Source organism: Nymphalis io, chromosome Z (assembly GCF_905147045.1).
Source record: "Nymphalis io chromosome Z, ilAglIoxx1.1, whole genome shotgun sequence".
Classification (NCBI taxonomy): domain Eukaryota; kingdom Metazoa; phylum Arthropoda; class Insecta; order Lepidoptera; family Nymphalidae; genus Nymphalis; species Nymphalis io.
The window spans coordinates 15,295,075-15,318,863 of record NC_065918.1 but is presented as its reverse complement, the minus strand read 5'-3'; the positions used below and the strand labels follow the sequence as shown (position 1 = coordinate 15,318,863).

Sequence of the window (23,789 nt, the reverse complement as noted above, 5' to 3'; positions counted from 1 at the left end):
CAGCAGTAACAATAGTTTTCATACGCATATAGCATTTCGTTTTTAAAAAAAAAATCGTGTTGATAGGTGAAATTGCTAATGAAATTTTGGAAATAAAATCAAATTGGGTATCACTAGTTATTTTGAATAGTGTAATATTATAAATAAAATTTTTAGCAGAGCTAATAGAAAATGTGATAAATGTAAATCTAAGGTGCTTTAATCTTTACCTCCTCCCCTCTTCGATTGGAATAGGCTATGGATATAATTATTTAAAAATTTCACCAAAGAAGTAACGCGGGCAACATTGCGTGCTAAATTTAAAAATATATCATGACTCTCTATTACATGTTGCCGACCGTTAGATAGTTTGTTAAAATCAAACCCAATCAATTTTTGGATCGTTATTTTACAAGATTATACTAAATTTAAAGCTACAAATATCCAATGTGGAAGTTTAAAAATAGTATAATAAATTTGGTTTAGAAAAAACGTATGTAACAATGATACATATCTCATAATATAATACGACTTTAATATCCTCCATTAACATAGACTATGTAAAAGAAACGACGCTAAGCGTCAGGTCGATTAATTTATAAAAGTCGTATAAAAACTTCTACATTTATTTAAAATGCTTATTATCATTGTGAAACATTATATTAATTATTATAGATAATAATTAAATGTTTAGCCACTGCGGACAAAATGTTGCCTTACAGGATAAAATAATTACATGTAAATTAATATTAATAGTGTTATGTTATAGAAATTTAAAATTGAAGTCTAGTGTAATATTATAGATTTTTTGTCTTCAAATATTAGATTAGGCATGCAATGTTTGCAATGTAACGAAGAACTTCGTATTTTACACTGACAAGGTTGACTAAGGAGATACTGGATTACAATCTACAAATGGCGATCCATAATAGAGATAAAGTTATTATGGTCACACTGGTCGAATATCATCCAGACCAGCTGAGGAATAGCACCAGACAACAGGCACAAATTCCGAGTCAATGAAGTTGTCGTCGTAGACACTGCAAACTTTAACAAAATTAGGATATGAGCACAAAATTGGCATTAATTTGCCATCCTTAAATTAAGATTATCATGATACCTAACAATAAAAAGCTTAAGACACATTACAGATACAAATCAATTTATAGTCAAGGTGGAACGACGGTATGGACATGTATGTCGAGATACAATAATAAATATTTAACATTAAAAAAAGTTTGTGAAGGTTAGTTAGTGTTAAACGCAACCTTGTATTTTAATCGTGCGTAACATGTTTAACAATTTTAACAAAACGAGCCTTGCAATGAACCTGCAACAAAATTGCAGCAGAATATGAGCCAGCGAACACGAACGAGGCTTCCGTACTTAACTTAACCACATTAGAATCCGTTCAGTCGTAGCTAAATTATAAATCACAAATAATTTCGAGAAAATTCGTTCTTAATGTCTGACTTTTTGTTTGAGCGTCGCAAGGAGGAAATTGTTATGTTAAATGAAAAAACATATGTATACTAGCTGACCCGGCAAACATTGGTCTATCATATAAATTATATTTACTGAATATTTTGGATTTTAAATAAAAAGTAACGAATTTATTGTAAGTGTGTCGGGATGGGATCTATGACAGAAAAAGGAAAGGAGCGCTGTAGACGATAACCGCGGATAAAAACAAAAAAACATCAACCATTCATTTCTCAATTCAATGTTTTTCATTAATGTACATGGACATATTCATTGTTTAATTAAATGTTAAATGTAAAGTGAAAAAAGGAATATATTTTTATCCTAAAGCAGTTAATTAATTTCGAAGAGCAATTGAGCGTACGATATTTTTTGTCAGTCCGTCTTTAGCCAACACAAATAAGCTCGATGGTTTGCCCACCTGAGAACATTCCACGTATACTTATTCGGGTGATAAACATGGTGTGCCCAAATCTAAGCCACTAACGGACATCGTTTGGCCTTGCGACTTATTGTCATTATTAGCATTAGGTGGCCCATATGCTCGTCCGCCTTCCTATACTATAAAAAAAAAAAAAAATTATACATATATGCATAAAGCAACAAACTGCGAATTTTTTTATGAGTTTATTTATTATTGTTTTCTAAGTCTACTGATTTTGTGTGTGAGTGATGGCTCATCGTACATTCGTCCCACATTATGAGACAGAACTATTGAAAAAGGTGGTCCGTTATTTGTTTTCTTTATACCGTAACAGCCTGTGAATGTCCCACTGCTGGGCTAAAGGCCTCCTCTCCTCTTTTTGAGGAGAAGGTTTGGAGCTTATTCCACCACGCTGCTCCAATGCGGGTTGGTAGAATTCACATGTGGCAGAATTTCAGTGAAATTAGACACATGCAGGTTTCCTCACGATGTTTTCCTTCACCGTAAAGCACGAGATGAATTATAATCACAAATTAAGCACATGAAAATTCAGTGGTGCTTGCCCGGGTTTGAACCCACGATCATCGGTTAAGATTCACGCGTTCTTACCACAGGGCCAACTCGGCTTTTTTGCCAACTCGGCTTTTTTCTTTATAATATTGGTAAATAACCATCCCCACCCATATACATTGGCACTATAAAAATATTAACCATCCCTACATCGCCAATGCGCCACCAACCTTGGGAACTAAATTGTCCCTTGTGCCTGTAATTACACTGGCTCCATCGTCCTTTAAGCCGGGACACAACGATACTAAATATTGCTGTTTTGCGGTATATATAATATGGGATAAACATAGTACATACGAATGGATGAACATAATTTTTGCGCTGGCTATTTCGCTGTCGCGTCGTTGGCCATCAACATCATTTTTTTTCTTGCGCGAGAATTTTAATTTGCCGTGACTAAGATATTAATTTAAATTAATCCTTTTGTAATTCCAGTGAGGCAACCACGTCTTTTATTGCCTTTCAATCGATTCAATTATTAGCAACTAACAGTTTCTATTAAAACAGAAAATTGAATTACTGCTAAATATTTTTTGAAATATAGTTTAATATTTTACGCAACTAGAGATGATTTATTTGAGATATCACACAAACTATATAAAATAAAAACTTGATAAAATTTGGAGATATCACACAAACTATATAAACAAACATAGTCTGTTCAAAGGTGGCGCTGCTAACAGAATTCAAATGAAATTAAGTTTTACTTATTGCATTAAATAATTAAATTTGATTCAGAATAATGATATTATTTTGAATGATGTCAAAGTAAGTTAAACCTTTAAGAATAAATTAAACATCAAAAATATCTTTAAAAGTTTCAAGCAATCAAAACAGAGTACTATATTGTTATTAAATATTGTTATAATAGCTTAATAAATAATGGTCATTGATTTTGTTTTTTTTTCTACAGTTTTTTTGACGCTGAGCTAATGCTCAGTATAATCATGTGATATAGTAATAGTAAGTATATAATCACTCAAATTACGTGTATATTGAATGTATGTAATGTGTATATACTTGAATTAATTTACATGATTTATTAACTTATTTTTTAAGATTGCATTTCTTACACTTGCTACAATTTCGGTTTCTCGACTTTCCTCCATAAAATTGCGATGAAAACACGATATAAGTCACGTGTAAATTAAAACGATAACAAAAAAACAATGTACGGTTGGGGAAGAAGAAACCTGGGGAGGAACGAGGTCCTTTGCGATATGTTTTCGTGCGCGAATGGACTTCAGGAATAGCCTTGCTACTGGATACGTGCCGATGAGCATACCGTTCAATGGTGACATGCTCACACGCACATTTTCGTTATTTTGTTGGATTTGTTCGACTGTTGCTTCTGCGCATGCTTGATGATTTATTAGTTTGATGGCCCAAATGGGCCCCTTGCGTCTTACTGGCATTTTTCATTGTAACGCACACACACAAATAGACCAAATTGTTGTATTTACAAATAAAAACGTTATACCGATAATATATTGATGTTTTAATGTTTTACCAACCTTTTCAATATCATAAAACACGTTTATATTTCTTATCAATTAAATAAATCGTTAAATATTTTGCAAATTTTTAAATGTCAAAATGACGCGACGCTTCTCGTGAATGACGTGGACGAAAGTTCGATGAGGTTCACTATAAGTAATTATTTTGATACTGTTCATACAAAAATACTAAAATCGTGATTACAAAATGGGATGATGGGTTAGGAGGGTGAAAATTTGGAGTTATGTGTATTTTTTGACGCTAAATCTAAGTAAAATACAAAATAAAAAAAATAGAAAAAACATTTTGGATAGGGACACCCTTAACACCTAGCGGTATGAAATATACTTTATGACCGATTCTCATACCTTCCAAGTATACATAACAAATTTCATAAAAATCGGTCGAGCCGTTTCGGAGGAGTTCGACCACAAACACCGTGACACGAGATTATTATATATTAGATTTTATATACTAAAGTTGATGTATATAATAACTAAATTGGGTACGTCAGTTTTTTATATCTGTGATCACAGAAATAGTGTCGTTTAGAAATTAAAAGCTGAACGACACGAAACGACTTGGGAGTTGGGACACGTCGTTGGTAAAAATTACAGTCACGGTATTCGCTTTGTTCGAAGGCAGATATTTTACAGACGTAGGTTTGTGCGTGAAAAGAATGGCAGTCATGTTATGATACACTTCGTTAGGTTAGGTGAGGTATATAACGAGACTAGTAGCGCAAAAACTTTAGACTACATTATCATTTAACCTAAAACGGTCGAGAGGCTGGTTGTCTGAAACACATACCTTGAAGAGTTATTACAATACCGTCATGTTACTTTGGATTTTGACCGCGTTAGTTATATCATTGTCCTTTTTATCTATGATCGTTAAGCCGAAAAATTATCCACCAGGTAAGCGTGTTACCCAATTCTTTTAAAATTAAGATCACCTAAATTTCAATTATTTTTGAATTAAAAATAATATATATAATTAAATAGTTTTGACGTTCATTAATAAATGTCTTGTAATTAACTAATACTGTGTATAATCTATGCAATAAATCTGTAATCAAATATTAGTTAATTTAATAAATGAGCATTGCTTAAACGACTTGCTTCATTAATATACTTTTAATGTTAATAAATATAAATAATAACAATATGCGATAGCGTGTGGGCTGGTACAATCAGTATATTCTAGAAAAGTATAAACTGTTGAGAGAGTACTTAGTTTATTATACATTTAATATAATACTGTCAATTTTAGTGAATTGTTCGTCTTTGATCGTAATAATACAAATACATATATGTATATAATTTTAGCTACAAAGCCCATTAATTTAATATGCACTTGATTTTTTAATTTGCGATCGATTTAACTTTTTTCTTTGTTTCGATTTCTATTGTCGCCGTATTGATATTTTAGTAAATTAATTTCCAATCGAAAAAATTAAAAACAATTGTTAATAACAACTAAATCAGCTGAGCTGGATGTATTAGTGTTAGTTGTTGAAGAATTCTCGTAATTTCTTAATCGTGACAGTGTTATTGTTGTCATTCATCGCAATTGCGATATAATAGTTAAGCCGAAAAATTACCCACCAGGTGAGTATTTAGATATTTGATATTTGAAATAATTTATATATCTACGATCGGCGAATGTGACATAAGCGTCAATAGCACAATGGTTTACCACCTATTGATGTAAAAGACGCAGGTTCGATCCTGATATACTACTGTAGTTCCCACTCCTAACACAAGCTGCACGCTTAATTGGTGAGGTAAATAAGAGTATTAGTAATTCCTTAAAAATGGCCATTGCTAGTATTCTTTAAAAAATATTATAAATAGTGTACGTACGTACCTAAATAAATATATGTACAAGACAATCTCTCTGAACCTGACTCGCTAACTATAAACGCAAAGCTTAAACTACACGACCTAGAGACAATGAATTTTAACGAGACCTTTATTTTGTAATATGGAGATAATTTCTTCTAAATCTTTCTTTATTTCTTATCTTCCCCGTCAACCAATTGACTTGGTAAATGTATTTTTAATAAGCATATAATAGGCAATTAAATAGCGTCACATATGTGTTTGAGATGTTGCTTGTGAAATAATACATACAAGAAATGAATGTTAATTATGATTATGAGTTATAGCTTATATTATGAATGCGATTTTTTGTGTTTCTATGTTTTATGATCCACTCACTTTTTGAATGACGTAATTTAATTAACGCTTAAGTATTTTATTGAATGTAATAAGGAAAAATGAACATAATAATTTTGAATATTAATATTTAAAACCTTGTTTAACTTTGTTTTTTGTAAAGCCTGTATTTTATTAAAATTTTGATTGTTATATTAAATTAATCATTAAATATTTCCCCAACACTGTCAGTCTCTGTTCGGAATATTTTTCTGTTCGTCGTATTACTTGCTAGAGTTTGCTACTTTCATTAAAATACGTTTCCTTTCTGTCATATAAAGGCAGAGAAACTGTTTTATAATTAATTTATTATTCTCAAATACCGTGATGTGTGCATCATTCATTACTTACATAATTACTGGCTATAATTAATGATTCAAGTAATGTAAGATTTACTTATAAATTTTAATTTGATTTGTTCAGTGTTTTTAATATATTAGTTTATTATTATCAAAAGAATGAATTACTATTATGTATTTATATTACATCAGTTTTGGTATTGGTTTTGTTGTGTTCCGGTTTGAAGGGTGAGTGAGCCAGTGTAATTACATTTCTTATAATGCCAATGTCTTTGGGCGTTGGTGACCGCTTACAATAACCTGATGTTAAGAGGTGGCCCATATGCTCGTTCGCCTTCCTATTTTATATAAAAAAAAAATGTTTGTATTTATAATGTATCTCTTTTGCCAATTATATTATTTTAGTTTCTTACATTTTTATCTTGTGACTTAATTTTACGATATGCATATAATGCATTTTCACAATCAATTATATTAGCAGTTTAAGACCATTTTCGTGGTACTTGCTTGCTTTATAAAAGCCCGTCTAGGCAGTTATCACTCACTCATCGCATATTCTCCCGCCAAACAGCGATACTTTGTAATTGCTTGTTGGCGTATTGGCGATGTTAGGAATTGTTAATATTTCTTACGATGTCAACTTCTTTAGGCAGTGGTGACCACTTACTAAAATCCAATCGAAGAAGAAATGGATAACTAAGCCTTATATTACATATTTTCTAATAGTTCTGCTATGTTATGAACTATAGGCAGTTTAGTTATCTTTATTACAACACAATTCCACTATCGTAAGATACTTATGTCTACTTTAATGTCACTTCCAAAGTACTGTTCTATACTTTTAACTAGCAAAATCCTTCAACATCTGCAATTTTTACGTACATAATGCCCATTTCAATTATGCGTATATAAAATATTTAAATTATTAGATAGTAGCGATTGTCTGATAAAATAAAAAAAATGATTTTTTGTTCTGGTAACTTGCAAATAGCAAATGCAATGATCGTAATGACGTTGACGTTGACTTGTATTCCCGCCAGATAGTGGCGACTTACAACAAAGTAGATTTTATAAATGTCTATTAATCTCCAAAAAATAATTACTATAATCCTATTAATAAATAAAAAAATATTACTTTTATTTCTACTACTTTTTTTTCAGCCTTTTGCCGTCCACTGCTGGATGAAAGCTTTAACCATAGAACACCAACCATCCCGATCTTGGGCAGTCCGCATCCATCCCGAACCTGCCACTTTTTTAAATCGTCGGCCCATCTTGTCACAGGGCGTCCTACACTACGTTTGCCTAAGCGTGGTCTCCACTCTAACACGTGTCGGCTCCATCGGTCATCAATGCGCCTGGAGACATGACCAGCCCACTTTCACTTCAGCGATCTAATTCTACGCGCGATGTCGGTGACTTTAGTGCTCTGGCGAATGTCCTCATTTCGGATTCTATCTGCCAGAGAAACCTCAAGCATCGCACGTTCCATTGCTCGCTGAGCGACCCTAAATTTATGGACCAGTCCTACGGTAAGTGTCCACGTATCGGCACCGTAAGTCATTACAGTTAGGACGCACTGATTGAAGACCCTGGTCTTAAGCGACTGTGGGATCGACGATTCAAAAATATGACGTAACCTCCCGAATGCCGCCCAGCCCAAACGTATTCTTTTTTAAGCCTCCTTCTCAAAGTTGTGCCGGCCAAGTTGTATAGTTTGGCCCAGGTAAATATATTCCTGTACAATTTCAAGTGGAGAGCCATTTACGACCTTCGTCTTGGGGATACATGTCGGTTTGCCATAATTTTGGTCTTTTCAATGTTCATCCCGAGACCTAATTGTCTTGAAGAATCGCTCAGGCTGTTTAGCATCTCTTCCAAATCCTGCAGAGTCTTCGCCATGATGACAATGTCGTCGGCAAATCGCGGATGTGTAATGTGTTGGCCATTTATATAAATGCCGCGTCCGTTCCAATCGAGCGTCTTGAAGACTTCCTCCAATGCACTGGTAAAGAGTTTCGGTGAGATTACATCTCCCTGTCTTACCCCGCGATGCAATTGGATTGGTCTTGTGCTCTGATCTTGTACTTGGACGGTCATGGTTGCGACTTCGTACAAACACTTCACCACCTGGACATACCGACAGTCAGCTGTTGACAGTCAGAAACCCAGCCTGTTTCACGGGCTGGAAGTCATCGAATTTTCGGGCAAGACGATTCGTGATTATCCTCGAAAACAATTTGTAAACATTTCTACTACTAATACTCATTATTAAAATGTCTTTTTTTTATAGAATAGGAAGGTGGACGAGCATATGGGCCACCTGATGGTAAGTGGTCACCAAACGCCCTTAGACATTGGCTTTGTAAGAAATGTCAACCATCGCTTATAGCCAATGCGCCACCAACCTTGGGAACTAAGATTTTATGTACCTTGTGCCTGTAATTACACTGGCTCACTCACCCTTCAAACCGGAACACAACAATATCAAGTATTGCTGTTTTGCGGTAGAATATCTGATGAGTGGGTGGTACCTACCCAGACGAGCTTGCACAAAGCCCTACCACCAGTAATAGTCATTATTAAATGTCAAAAACATATATGTTCTTTTTTTTAACTATTACTTGTAATCCCGAGTCAAATATAGGATCAACAGTCTTATAAGCTAGATTTTAGATCGGTAAGACAGAAATACAAAAAAAAGAGGCAGTCATATTGACTGGCGATAGAAGTTAAACTTTAAACTGTTAATTATATTTGTCCAATTTCCGCATCTATTGGCACGCCAAGTAATATTTTTATCTCTTTTTATTTTATAGCTTTTTATTCATCAAAATACATAGTATGCCGCAGCTCGATACAAAATATGAATACAGCTTAATTTAAATAAATAATAGTTAAAATACATCATATTATATTTATATGCTGTTAGTATTTACATACATTTCAATCATTATTATTCTCAATCATTTTCACAATACTTCATTAATTTGTACTTTCAACGATTTCATTGTATTAACATTAGCATGTCAGTGACGGGAAGCCATTAGTCTATCCTCTTCATAAACCAGCGCAACGCGCCTAAAGAATAAAAAAGCCGAGATGGCCTAGTGGTTAGAATCTAACCGTAGCGTAAATCTTAACCGATGATCTTGGGCTCAAACCCGGGCAAGCGCCACTGAATTTTCACGTGCTTAGTTTGTGTTTATAATTCATCTCGCGCTTGACGGTGAAGGAAAACATCGTGAGGAAACCTGCATGTGTCTTTAAAATTCTGCCACATGTGTATTCTACCAACCCGCATTGGAGCAGTGTGGTGGAATAAGCTCCAAACCTTCTCCTCAAAAGGGAGAGGAGGCCTTAGCCCAGCAGTGGGACATAAACAGGCTAAAATAAAGAAGTTTTAACTTAAAACATTAGATTATCAATGACAAATTGATGCTATTGAACTTAAGGTAAAATACCAAGCGTAATTGGCCGTTTTCCTGTTAGCCTTGTATACTTAGTCAAATCATTTAATATTTATCCCATTTCACCTTGGCACTATTAACGCTAAGATGATCATTAAAACTGAATAGATTAATTTAATTTTAATATAATAACTAACATATAATGACTTTGTACATACATCAGTAAAAATATATGATACTTGTCGAAATGAAGTAACAATTATAAAAAGACAATATCCGTATCTTCTGCCTAAAATCGGCGCCGAAAAAGGTGCTCCACACATACAGACGTCAGCTTTATTAATAAAATATATTTTAAAGTATCATTTGCGATAGCTATTCATGGAAACAATCCCTTTAAGCGCGTAGGCGTCCCGCTACTAGAATTTTTCCAAACAAGTTGATCACAAAATCCTATATTAAACAGAACGTGATATTGGTATAGTGTACCGTACAAGCGGATTAAGTCTTTCATTGCATCTAGACTCAGCTCCCGTCCAAGGTTACACGTTTCTATCCCGATTACCTGCCCGGTAATATTTCCTGCAATATTTTATATTTTATTTCTCGACTCGAATAGGCGGATATATAATTTGCACTTTTGCTGATCTCGTTTTTTTTTTCTTAGTGAACTCACCGTTACGACGTCTCGGCTGAAGTAATTGTCAATTTGTGTTTTTATAACTTGTATTATAAAATAATTTCAATGCTTTAGAAATTCAGTATTTATTATAATTTTTGTTATGAAATTAACTATAGGTACTCAAAATATTATTATGTATATATATGATAAATATGAGTTATTATTATATCGAAAGACTTTCGATATTTTTCTGGAAAACAACAGTAACATTATGAATATCATTAACGAATGAGTTTAAATCAGCAGAGACGTAATCGATTTTTTTTTATATTTTCTAAAATGTAATCTTTTACACACACGTTTTAAATGTAATCATAGATTGGGTCATGTTGTCCAACGTCCTTGATTCGAACTCCAGGTTGTGCCAATAAAAAGAAGGAAGTAGAAAGTGCGTACACTCCCGTGCTTCAGAAAGCACGAAGTCGTTGGTTTTGCGTCAGAACTCTTTTCGGTCGTGTCGGATTGCCGTCCTATCGGATTATGAGACGGATGGAAGAGAGAGTGTATCTGTACTAAATATTATGTAGTATTTAGGTTCTCACGAGTTGCTTGAATCGTCTATTTCAATGTGGTTCAATTTGAGCCTTAAATATGAATTTTAAATCATCAAACAAATACATGTCTCTTTTAATTATATACTTTTGGTAGAGCTTTGTGCAAGTCCGTCTGGGTAGGTACCACTCACTCATCAGATATTCTACCGCAAACACCAGTACTTGTTATTGTTGTGTTCCGATTTGAAGAGTGAGTGAGCCAGTGTAATTACAGGCACAAGAGACATAACATCTTAGTTCCCCAGTATTGGTGGCGCATTGGCGATGTAAGCAATGCTTAACATTTCTTACAATGCCAATGTCTATGGGCGGTGGTGACTTATCATCAGTTGGCCCATATGCTTGTCCGCCAAATATATTGTAAAAACAAAAGAAAAAAAAAATTGTTAAAACCTCTTTGTCAAAAACTTACATAAAAGACAATAAGGTCGTTATCATTGCTTTTCTCTACTTAATAACGAAATAATATAATGAATTACCCACAGATTATAAATCATTTTACTTTATTTTATTCGGTTTAATAATCTAAGAAATAACATTATAAACTTATATTATCAATTCTTGTGCTAAAACTTTATTGATGTATCTTTAATTAAAAATGTTTGCCAATAAATCAATTAAGGAATGCTAAGTGAGTTAAAAGATCACGTTTATTTAGTGTAATGTTTGTGAGTCGTTGTTAAATGTTTGGTTTCGCTTCTAGTTTTTTTATCGCTGGAAAAACGCATTACGCGTTTCCCACACGGGAATAGTGGGAGGGGTATTTTTTTGTTTTTATATATTCCGGGAAAGCAAATGACTCCACTCCTCCTGATGTTAAGTGGTAGTGGAGTCCAAATGCGACGACGGCTAGTATAGTCGAAAATGTTCTGCATTTGCCGGCTCCGCCGCCCCCGCCTTGCCGGCCCGCAAGATGCCTCTTCACGCCTCGTTTGAAGGAACACAGGTTATAAGAGGAGGGGAACACGTGTGCTGGTAAAGAATTCCATTTTTTAGTAGTGCGACAAAGAAAGGAGCTGTCAAATTTCTTCGTGCGCGATGGAATTGATGTCACAGTAAGGCGGTGACATCGAGAGCCAGCACGCGTAGATTTGTGAAGGAAGCAAGAATCAGGGAGAATAATTCCTCAGAGCACTCGCAGGGTATGTGGGGCTCGCCGGTGTCCCAGACGCCTAGTGCGCCCCGAGCATCGGATTACCCACTAAAAAACCAGCGGTACCCTTTCCATCTAAACGAGTAACGCCACGGGATCGCTTTCGCATGCTGCCGTGACAAGGTTTCGCTTCCCTTAACAACTACGAGAACTGTTTATGTGTTATAATTCGCACTAAACAGCTTTATTTGCAATACTTTTACTTTCACGTCTTACTACTCAACCGAGTATCATGAAATTTTGCATACGCGTTTTCAGGATTACGGAAAAGGACAACGGATACATAACACCTTATCAGCTTTGCGCTGAAGGTTCCTCCTTAAGCGCGGGCAAAGCTTCTGGAGCAAGTTATTTCCTTACATATTCTAGTATTCGGTGCGCGATTGTAATGTTATTTAATTGTAATAATGAGTTGTAGGTATATCTGTCGACCTACTATAATCTACTAATTAGTAGATTGAAGACTATAGTAGACGGGTCTATTAGTCTTGGCTACGCGCGGGTAGATAAGAGGACACTTAAAACGTTTATTTCGAAGGACAAACATGCAAAAAGGTTGACGAGAAACTTTACCTTACCCAGGCGGACCTAGAACCACTCACAAAAGTTTCATCACAGTCGAATTAGGAACGTATAAAGGACAAACAAACAAGTATTTTTTTTATATAGATAGTTATTATATTTGTTAAGATATTTATATGACATGAAGTCAATTGCCTCATTGTTCTAATGGCTGACATTTGCGGTTGCAGAAATGAAGTTTTAAAAATAAACTTACTTGTATTTGTGCATAATTTGTCTATTTCTTGTAAAAAAAGTAAAGTCTGTTACTTTACTTTTTTTACAACATTTTAATGTCCCACTGCTGGGTTAAGGCCTTTTTTGTCTAGTTTTACTAAAATTAGACACATTTTGCCTCACGATGTTTTTCTTCACCGCCGGGTATGAGATGGTTTGAACCAGCAATCATAAGATATATTATAAGATTTAGGCGTTCTAACCGCTGAACTATCTCGGCTCTTATCTTATATATCTTATTGATTGAAACCGAAATAAATGCAAAAGTAGTAATAATTTTCAATAATATCAGGTGCGCTAAGACAAAATAATTTTTCATATTTCAGGTCCTAGATGGTATCCGTTTATCGGTTGTAATAGTATTTTACACAAAAGAACTGTTAAATACGGGTCGCAGTGGAAAGCAATATCAGAAATGGCGAAAGAATATTCAACAAATGTGCTGGGATTGAAGATGGGAAACGAGAGGGTAGTGGTCGTTTACGGGGAAAAAAATATTCAGCAAGTTAGCAATGACAAGGTCTTCGATGCTCGGCCAGACAACTTCTTTTTAAGACTTAGGTCTTTTGGAAGAAGATGTGGTAAGTTATAAGTTTGTCTTATTTTATTATATAAGATTTTCTCCTTAATAATATTAGGTACCGCCTGTGATTAGTGAACTACTGATAGTATTTTTCGGTTATTATGTATGTTATTGGTAGAATACACATGTGGCAGAATTTCAATGAAATTAGGCACATGCAGGTTTCCTCACGATGTTTTCCTTCACCGTTAAGCACGAGATGAATTATAATCACAAATTAAGCACATGAAAATACAGTGGTGCTTACCCGGGTTTGAACCCACGATCATCGGATATAATCCGGATATCGGATTCCAGCGTGGTGGAATAAGCTCCACAACCTTCTCCTCAAAAGGGAGAGGAGGCCTTAGCCCAGCAGTGGGACATTAACAGGCTGTTACTGTTACTGTACTGTACTGATGTATGTTATTTAATGGATGAAAAAGAGTAACTACTGAGTGAGGGCACTTTGTAGTTGGGCTTTGTGCAAGCCCGTCTGAGTAGGTACCACCCAATCATCGCATATTCTAATGCCAAACAGCAATACTTAATTTTTTTGTATTCCGGTTTGAAGGGCGAGTGGCATCTTAGTTCCCAAGGTTGGTGTCTCGTATTGATAGTGTAAAGAATGCTATAAGAATTTCTTAAGGTGGCAATGTTTATGGGCGGTGGCGATCTCATACACTCGGATGGCGCACCTGCCGTTCCACCTAACTATATTATATAAAAAAACATGTTAATTGGGCGATAATTACATTATTCTCCTTTTAATTAAAGTTCACGTTCATTAATAATATAACATTTTACAGGAATCACATTCGTAGATGGTCCACTGTGGAGAGAACACAAATTATTCACATTTAAATATTTAAGAAATATAGGTTATGGAAAAGAGCTGATGCATGAAGACATAAAATATAATTTGAAAAATATATTAAATTTTATAAACAACAGCAACGGAAATCCAATAAACATAAAAATTATGGTTGCGATGTCGGCTATGAATATATTATGGAAGTATGTAGCAGGTATTTATAAACAATAGTTGTTTCTACACAGACATGTATAAAGAAAATATTATTGTCAATAAAAACAACCACTTTGTGTTACTCTTATCTCACATAAAAGATCAAAAATCTGAATTATAATTGGTCGAGTGTAGATGGTAGATGATAAGCGCTTAGTACTTAGCGTTTAGCGCTTATTACTTGCTCTTCGTCAGTACACAACCCACGCAAGCCTTACCTACGCCTTATTCTTTTATTTTTTATCTAATGTAACTGATACTAACGTTTTATGTTACAAAGACGGTATCCAATTTGGACTTCAGTAAGTTTACCAGATGTTTTTAAAATATAATATTTATACTTAAAGTATATATAAATTGGTTATGTGTTTCCCCCACATGAGGTGGGGGGTATGTGGGACTCGCCGGCGCTGAAGGCGCCGGAATACCCACTAAAAAACCAGCGGTACCCACTCCATCTTGTCGGGGGACGTCACGGGATCGCTTGCGCATACTACCGTGCCGTCCCGACGGTTGGCCCGCTTCTGCGGGCCTCCAAATCCTAGGGGGTACTCGGGGTACAGAGACCCCCTGGCCCCGGGGACACTCACGGCGGGAGGAGAAGATGCGCATAGCGCCGGCGTCTTCTCCCCGGTGTTCTTCGGCGAAGCGGGTCAGCGGAGGCACTCTCCTCGCGCTCCCGCTCCGCGGCCTCCTTCTGCGACATGACATTTTCGCAGAAGGAGACCATCTCCATCCAGCACCTTTCGCTACCAAGCATGGCATCCGAAAATTAAATCTTAGCGGAACGGGGTCACGGCCTATAATTACATTATAAATCTAAAACATTATATTTAAATATATATATTTGTCAGATTAAATGTATCTGTCTAGCTTAATACAAACCAGCTCTAAGTTATGCAAAATAATATAAGACTTATTGATGCTACAACAATAAATAATATACTGGTAACGCTTAGTTTGTCTAGCTTGAAATTGACGCAGCACTAGCGTAGCGCTACATGTTACTAAAAGTGGTACACGCTCATAGTTGTCGTAATAGTATTATTCGATTTGCATGTTAAAAGATAAACGATTAGAAGAAGTTCTTCTTTATTTTATTTGTTTATAAAAACGTGTTGTATTTATTCAAAAAATCGACTTGATTTCAGGTGAACATATAAAGGATTCACAGCTTAGGAAAATAATAGAATTACTAAGCGCTAGGTCAAAAATCTTTACTATGGCGGGGGGCTGGCTGAACCAGTGGCCTTTCTTAAGATTTATTGCACCCGAATGGAGTGGTTATGCTGTTATTAAGAAAATGAATGAGCAAATACATGATATTATTATTGTAAGTTAAAACTTGCTCACTAAACTAAAAGTCCACTGGCATTAAAATGGCAGTTACACTAAAAATTAAAAACGATATTATTAAAGCATAGTACAGTAAAAGTGGCTTATTTAAATCGGTGTTAAAATATACACACTACTTCTTCACCATCGAAAGATTCAACTGTCAAACCGAGTACTTATTCTATTGAGGATACAATATCTGATCGAAAAATGCGTAAAGTGTTAATATAAAGTTGTGCATCGGGGTGTTCTATTCTAGTTTAAATATCACTCTGGAATGCACTCCTTACTAATTCTACTGTAAGTTTTTTTTTTTATAGAATAGGAAGGTGGACGAGCATATGGGCCACCTGATGGTAAGTGGTCACCAAACGCCCTTAGACATTGGCATTGTAAGAAATGTCAACCATCGCTTATAGCCAATGCGCCACCAACCTTGGGAACTAAGATTTTATGTCCCTTGTGCCTGTAATTACACTGGCTCACTCACCCTTCAAACCGGAACACAACAATATCAAGTATTGCTGTTTTGCGGTAGAATATCTGATGAGTGGGTGGTACCTACCCAGACGGGCTTGCACAAAGCCCTACCACCAGTGATATGGCTTTTTATACTCGGGACTAAAAACCAGTTTTATTCTAACTTTGGTTGGTCTTACCAGGGTTAAAATCTCGGCCTTAAGGATACGCAATTCATAAGCGTACTACAAGACTAAGAGTTTAACAATTATCATACCACCACAACAGCTGTATCAAAGATACGGGCAACCTAGGTACAGGAGCCCCGGACCCGAGTAGGCAAAAATTCGTAAAATGTTATCCAAAATGTCACTCGAAGTCTAAAACCGTACGCTAAATTTCCCGGGAAAAAGTAAATTTGAATAGATAACTTAGCTTGTTGATAGTCAAGGCGCTAAATTCGCGTGAAAAAAAGTCAACACCGCAGTTAAGATGAAGCCCCCATCAAATTTTGATACAAGGCCCATCAAGGGCCAGCTACGACACTGACAGCTATGTACCTAAATGAAACATGTTATTGATTTCAGGAATCAATAGAAAAACATAAAAAAAAATCAGTCAAGGGAAAAGATTTTATATACGCTTTCCTTGATGAAATGCATAAAAATAAAGCGACATATACAGGTGAGGAAATATAATATATACCTAATACATAATGGTCCCTCTGATGTGATAAGGCCCCTCAGGTTTGTTGCAAAGCAGATTGGTATACATGTACCTAGTAGATTTATCTTGCCACCGCTCAGCATGAGATGACTTATAAACACAACTTAAGCATACTCAGTAGTGCTTGCCCAGGATTGAGCACCCACAGTTTTCGCTTAAGATTCATATGTTCTTTCCAGTGGACCATCTCGGCTTACTGTTTTTATTTTTCGTAATGTACCAATTTCTGAAGTGCTTTAATGACGATGACTGCCTCGTTGGTCTAGTAGCTTGATGTAAGGCCGCAGACCCGGAGATCCTGGGTTCAATTCCCAGGTTGGGCCAGCAAAAAGTTATTGGGTTTTTCTGTCAGAAAATTCTCAGTAGCAGCCCGGAGTCTGGAAGTTGGATAGTTGGCTAATCTCTCTTGAGATTTGCCGCCGTGGCCGAAATCGGTCTGGAGGACATTATTATGTGGAATGGTGCTTCTTATGAAAAAAGTATATTATAAAATGTTTAGTCAGTTGAAATTATTACCTACAGTAACAGCCTGTAAATGTCCCACTGCTGGGCTAAGGCCTCCTCTCCCTTTTTGAGGAGAAGGTTTGGAGCTTATTCCACCACGCTGCTCCAATGCGGGTTGGTGGAATACACTTGTGGCAGAATTTCGATGAAATTAGACACATGCAGGTTTCCTCACGATGTTTTCCTTCACCGAAAAGCACGAGATGAATTATAACAGAAATTAAGCACATGAAAATTCAGAGGTGCTTGCCCGGTTAAGATTCACGCGTTCTTACCACTGGGCCATCTCGACTTTATTATTACCTAATAAAAATGAATTATATTAAATATCTAGATTGGATATTTGTATATTTTTTTCATTATATTTCAATTTCTATGTATATTAGTTTATTTTATATTAGTATTAATTCATATAAGATAACCAATATTGTGTAACTCTTAACTAAACAAGAGATAGCGATTCAACGGAGATATGCTGCTGACATTCTCGCCACAATTCCACCCTATCATAGCTTGTACTGTAGCTACGTTTAATATTGATCGATGTATATTAAGTAACATCTTCATTGGAAATGGTTATTTAGTATGTGTGTAAATACTTTCATTCTTTTAACTATGTCTTAATTAAACCTTAATGTATATTTTGAACATGAATACATTTCATAAGAAATTCATAGCTCTTTTTTATCGCTGGAAAAAGGCGTTACGCGTTTCCCCCATTAGCGTTACGCGGGAACAGTGGAGTATGTGGGACTCGCCGGTGTCCAAGGGACCGAATGCGCTCTGAACATCGGAATAAATACTAATAACTCTACCTTCGCTACCTTCTCGTCTTAACGAGGAGCGCCACGGAATCACTTACGCATATATCGTGAAAAAAATGCATACCCTAGTCTAATTAATAATAGACTATTAAATTTAACTAATATAATAAATGAAAAAGTATACTAGCATTATTGTTATTAATAGTTAGGGTGCCAAAATGAAAATCCAATTGATATCCTTATTATCATTAGTAGTAGCAAGTAGGTTTTTACAAGGAGGTCATTAAAAATAAATACAAAGCGACTTAGGTAGCTTCTATAAAGTATCTAATAAAACAAATCTTCGGATTTTAAAAACCGGGAATGCACCATATATTTGTCATTTGCTTAATTTGTGCTAATTTATAATTCCCGTGTGAGGACAGGGTATGTTTTAGGTACCCCAAGTTCAATATAACCCTACTGTAGCCCTGACAACGTGTATGAAAAATTTCATGAAGATCGGTTGAATAGTTAAAACGTGAGAGCTTTCTGGTGTAATTTTGTCAACAATCTGCATTTGGGCGCCGTGGTGTCATAAATCTTCTCCTTAAGAGAGATGACCTTATCTTAACTTGTAAGTGACAGTAACAGCTAGGTCATTTATAGGCTGTTACTTCAAATTATTATGTTTAGTTTAGGCTCGAAATTTATATATATTTATATAAGTTTTATTAAGTAGTTCAGGCCAAATTATTTTTACTTAAAAATTTTATCCTTTCAGAGGATCAGTTGACTGGTACATGCTTAGATTTCCTAATTGCCGGTGCGCAGACAATAGGAAGCTCCTTCGATTTTATGATATTAGCAGCATTACGTAACGCGGATATTCAAGAAAAAATGTACCAAGAAATCATTAGTGTTCTGGGCGATGAAGATTATAATTGGCCAGATATAAAAAGGTAAATAATATATAAAAGAAAAACTCGACAGACGACGTCCTTCCTGTGAATACTCGTATATAACAATTGTCAAACATTGAACATAAAATATATAGCATATTTGAAACAATTGAATCTCTTCAATTTTTCATACTTTTGACCTTGTAGATATAAAATTTAAAAATTCTAAAATTCGATTCGTATATCTTTTTTAACTAACACATATTTGATGCTTGGTGGTAAGGCTTTATACTAACCACTTATCATATATTACCGTCAAACAGTAACTAACTACTTGTATCATCCATTCTGAAGTTTGTTTGGTCGTATTAGCGATGTAAGAGATGGTTAAAATTTCTAACAGTGCCAATATCTATGGACGGTGGTGGTCACTCACTATCAGCTGGCCCATTTGCTAATCTGGTTTCCTATTTGAAATTAATAAAAATGATATATCTTCTGACGTATCAGCGTCGCGTGGAACAATTACAGTTCTTTTAATAATAAGAAAGAACGCGACTATAATACAAATTAACTCTTTCATATTTTTAATTAATTCTAACTTCGACTGATAAAGTGAATTGGAAATTTTATTTTAGGCTCGTATACACTACAGCGTTTGTGTGTGAAGTCCAAAGATATTACACAATAGCCGTATTTTCTGGTGCTAGAAGGACGCTTGCTGACAGTATTTTGGATGGCTATACAATACCCTCGGGTACCACTATTCTCGTGTCGCTCGGCGATTTGCACACAGATCCGGAACTATGGGACGAGCCGACTAAATTCGAACCGGAGAGATTTATCGACGCGAACGGCCGACTGAAATCTTCGACACATTCATACCCGTTTGGTTTAGGTAAGTGTTTTATATGTTTATCAAATATATTTTTTTAAATTTTATTTTTACATTACCTAGGTACATATTTCATTACGTATATAACAAATATAAATGTTGATAATCGTATTCAATTTTATTTTAAACGTTTTATGTGTACTATAATTTATTTTTATATTGAATTGAGGTTATTTTGGCTTTAGATTTGACTATAACTATAATTGAATATAAAATACTTACGTTACAATCAATGTTACATAAGTATTTCCTTTTTATTACAAACTACCTAAACCTAATTTTTAAAACATTACAATAATGTTTTTAAAATTACTTACTTCTTTATAAAATATGGTATAAATATTTTAATTTCAATTGAACACCCTTCATGTGTTTTTATTTAGTAATTTAAACAAATAATTCAAAGTGTGTAATTTTGTTTATCACAATATCATAAAAAACAGTTCTATTAAAATAAATCATATAACATAATGACCGGTTCACATTGATGCAATATTTTGATCCAGCGCCACGAACTGTAATGTATGGCCGCTACCACCAAATAACATGAAACAAAGATGCTGTCTGTCGCTATCTCCGTTTACTTCTTCTAAGCCACGGAACGGATTTTGATACAATTTTCAATAACAGAAAGAGCGATAAACGTGGAATGTTTTCGTATGTAATTTTTAAATATTTATAAAATGGCTGTACTGTGACGATATATTTTCCATAAAACAGTTTTTGGACGGATACTTGGCTAACAACGGTTAAACCTTAGTATAATTTCATAACATTAATATTGAAATTAATTACGAGTACCTAAACAAAAAATCGTTCGTTTCGAAACACAAAATGTTGAATACTGGCAATTAATAATGCCCAAATCTTTAAGCCGATTAAAAACAATTTTAATATTATTCATATTTCTCATTTATGACATATTTATATAAAATAATTAAACAAACGTTTTTAAATAACTACTTAATATTAGGCTTTATATATATATATACTTACATATATCATTCACATTTACACAAGCCATTTAGGTGTACATAAATTACATGTTCACTGTTGTAGAAATTTCGTAAGTACGATGAAGTGAACTATATGAAATACGTATATGTATTAAGGGATCAATTAATTCATTGACATTCGTCTACGTTTTCTTTGATTATAATTAACAATTCTTAGTGAAATTTTTAATTTCAAAACGAAATACATACAAGTTCCGAAATATTACGCTTAATGATACCTGGGTTTTACGGCAGATGTCACTGTCGTTTTTGTTCGTCGCGGAACGGAATGCACGTCAAACACTATTAGTGTCTGGTGATGGTCAGTGAAAAGAAATATTATTCAAGAAAGCCAATTTTTTTATTCTATTTACTTAACAATACAAAAAGAGAAAATAAAAATTAATAAAAGCCTTGCAAAAACCACCTAAATTTTGAATCTGAGTGCCTTTCCATCTTTCGATTTGGATACGATATAATTATCATTGTTTTTAATAATACAACATCAGCTTATACTTTATATTATTATTGGTTATTTCTCGTTTTGTTCTGTTATCCAAATTATTTATTAAGCGAGGAATCATAAAACAGCTGCAACGCTGTCCATATTTATAGTTAGCTACAGTCCTCACTATTTTTTGTTTATTTATACTTATATTTAAAAATAGAAATACCTATATTTATGACTCACGAGTCGGTCTCAACTTCAAGGCGTGCCAATAGATTCACAGCAGAATTAAACCTTTTACCCCAGAAAAGCTTTTGTTGTGGTATATTTATTTATATTGATTACTAGCGGCCCATTCAGACTTCGTCCGAGTTGAACTATTATCTATCTTAAGATACGTATATATTTTATAGGAAATTTGGTACCTTGTTTTATTTTGGTACCTTGTTTTGTTGTATTATTGCAATTTTAGTAGAGATCTCAATTTTTTTAAATAAAATGCAGCATGTGTCACTCGTTTATAATGAAGCTTTCTGTAAGTGAAAGTTGTTTTTTAATTTAGGTGTAGTAATTATTGATTTTATCCAATACAAACAAATATACATAAAGTCAAATATTACCTCTTTATAATATTATTATATATATTTTTAAATTAACACTAAATGATATATTTTGTTATTTTTCTGTCATCTACAGGTCGCAGACGGTGTCCTGGGGAACCATTGGCTAAGCCATTCTTATTGACATCGTTAGTAGCGATCTTACAGAAATACAGAATTGAATCTAGCAATGGAGTTTTACCTTCAGACGAACCACATATAGGGATGCTCGCAGAACCTCGACCGTTCACTGCAAGATTTGTCAAGAGAAAATTAAGCCAGTGACACAATATTAGTATAGTATTAATAATTAACTGATTATGTTGCTGCGTAATAACCTATCTTTTTTTATGAAACAGTACTTATTTGTATTTAGGGGGACCACTTCATATGAGACAGATACTGTGATACAAATTAAATTAAATTACTTTATCATAAATGACGAGCCGGCTGGCGTGGTTGGTAGAACACTTGCCTTTCACGCCGAAGGTTGTGGGTTCATTTGTGTGCATGAACATGTCTGTTTGTCCTGAGTCTGGGTGTAATTAGCTATATAAGTATGTATTTACAAAAGAAAAGTAGTATATTTAGTATACCAGTTGTCTGGTTTCCATAGCACAAGCTTTGTACAAGCTTAATTTGGGATCAGATGGCCGTGTGTGAAAAATGTCCCAGGATATTAATATTATTATTATAAAAAATAATTATCAACAGTTTCAAAACGCTGATCAAAGTCAGATTACCTTATATATTTCGTTAGATGTTAAAGTTGCTGAATATTTATAAAATTTATTTATTTATCGCTCTCAGTTGTCAAATCTAAAATGTATCTTATCTTAGTTAAAGAAAAAGTTAAATTCATTAAATTTACTTTTATAACCGTTTAACCGGAACTGGAGGATATTTGAATAAAAATAAAGCTTCCAAATTCCATATTATATTTATTTTTAAATCAGATTTATATTTACTTATCTTTTTTAGTAATCTTTCCTGCACCGTTTATACAAGTACGAGTAGTAATATTCATATGATTACTCTATTCGAAAGTAAGCGTCACTTTGTCCGTTATCTTCTAAGTTCGCTAGTGGAAAAATCGTACCCCCAATGTATACTGATTGTCCGAATAATTTCCTTATGCCGACATTTTACGGAATACTCGAGACTCCGGATCAAACGCAAAAGGTCAGCATTTACTCCAAAGCGTTAACGTGTAAATTAAGCGAATTTGTTTAACTGACGCGACTTTCGCTGGTCGGGTTTTATACAAAAGGCAATTTTCTATCTCCTTTACACTAGTAAAGAAGGTAGAAAGTAAGAAGTTGCTAAAACATTATAATATCAAACTATAAAACTGAAATTAATTAAAATTAAATATCTTTACGTAAGTACACACAAATATAAATCAAGCCGTTTTTAAAGTTTCACGTGTGATATACGAAGTGAATTCTTAAAGAGTAACACTGCTCGCGGTCGAATTGTGAACGCTATTATTTAAAATTATAATCGGGATATTTATTTAACATAGTT

The 23,789-nt window shown here is 34.4% G+C and overlaps 1 protein-coding gene across 1 annotated transcript; it reads left to right on the top strand.

The window, feature by feature from the left end:
- The first annotated feature begins 12,501 nt into the window (after positions 1 to 12,501).
- LOC126780687 (probable cytochrome P450 305a1) lies at positions 12,502 to 22,565 on the top strand. The gene is made up of 8 exons (XM_050505319.1): positions 12,502 to 12,616; positions 13,394 to 13,648; positions 14,439 to 14,657; positions 15,808 to 15,989; positions 17,038 to 17,134; positions 19,208 to 19,385; positions 19,964 to 20,223; positions 22,360 to 22,565. The coding sequence occupies exons 1-8, from the start codon at positions 12,502 to 12,504 to the stop codon at positions 22,545 to 22,547; spliced, it is 1,494 nt and encodes a 497-aa protein (XP_050361276.1). The 3' UTR covers positions 22,548 to 22,565.
- Positions 22,566 to 23,789: the final 1,224 nt, after the last annotated feature.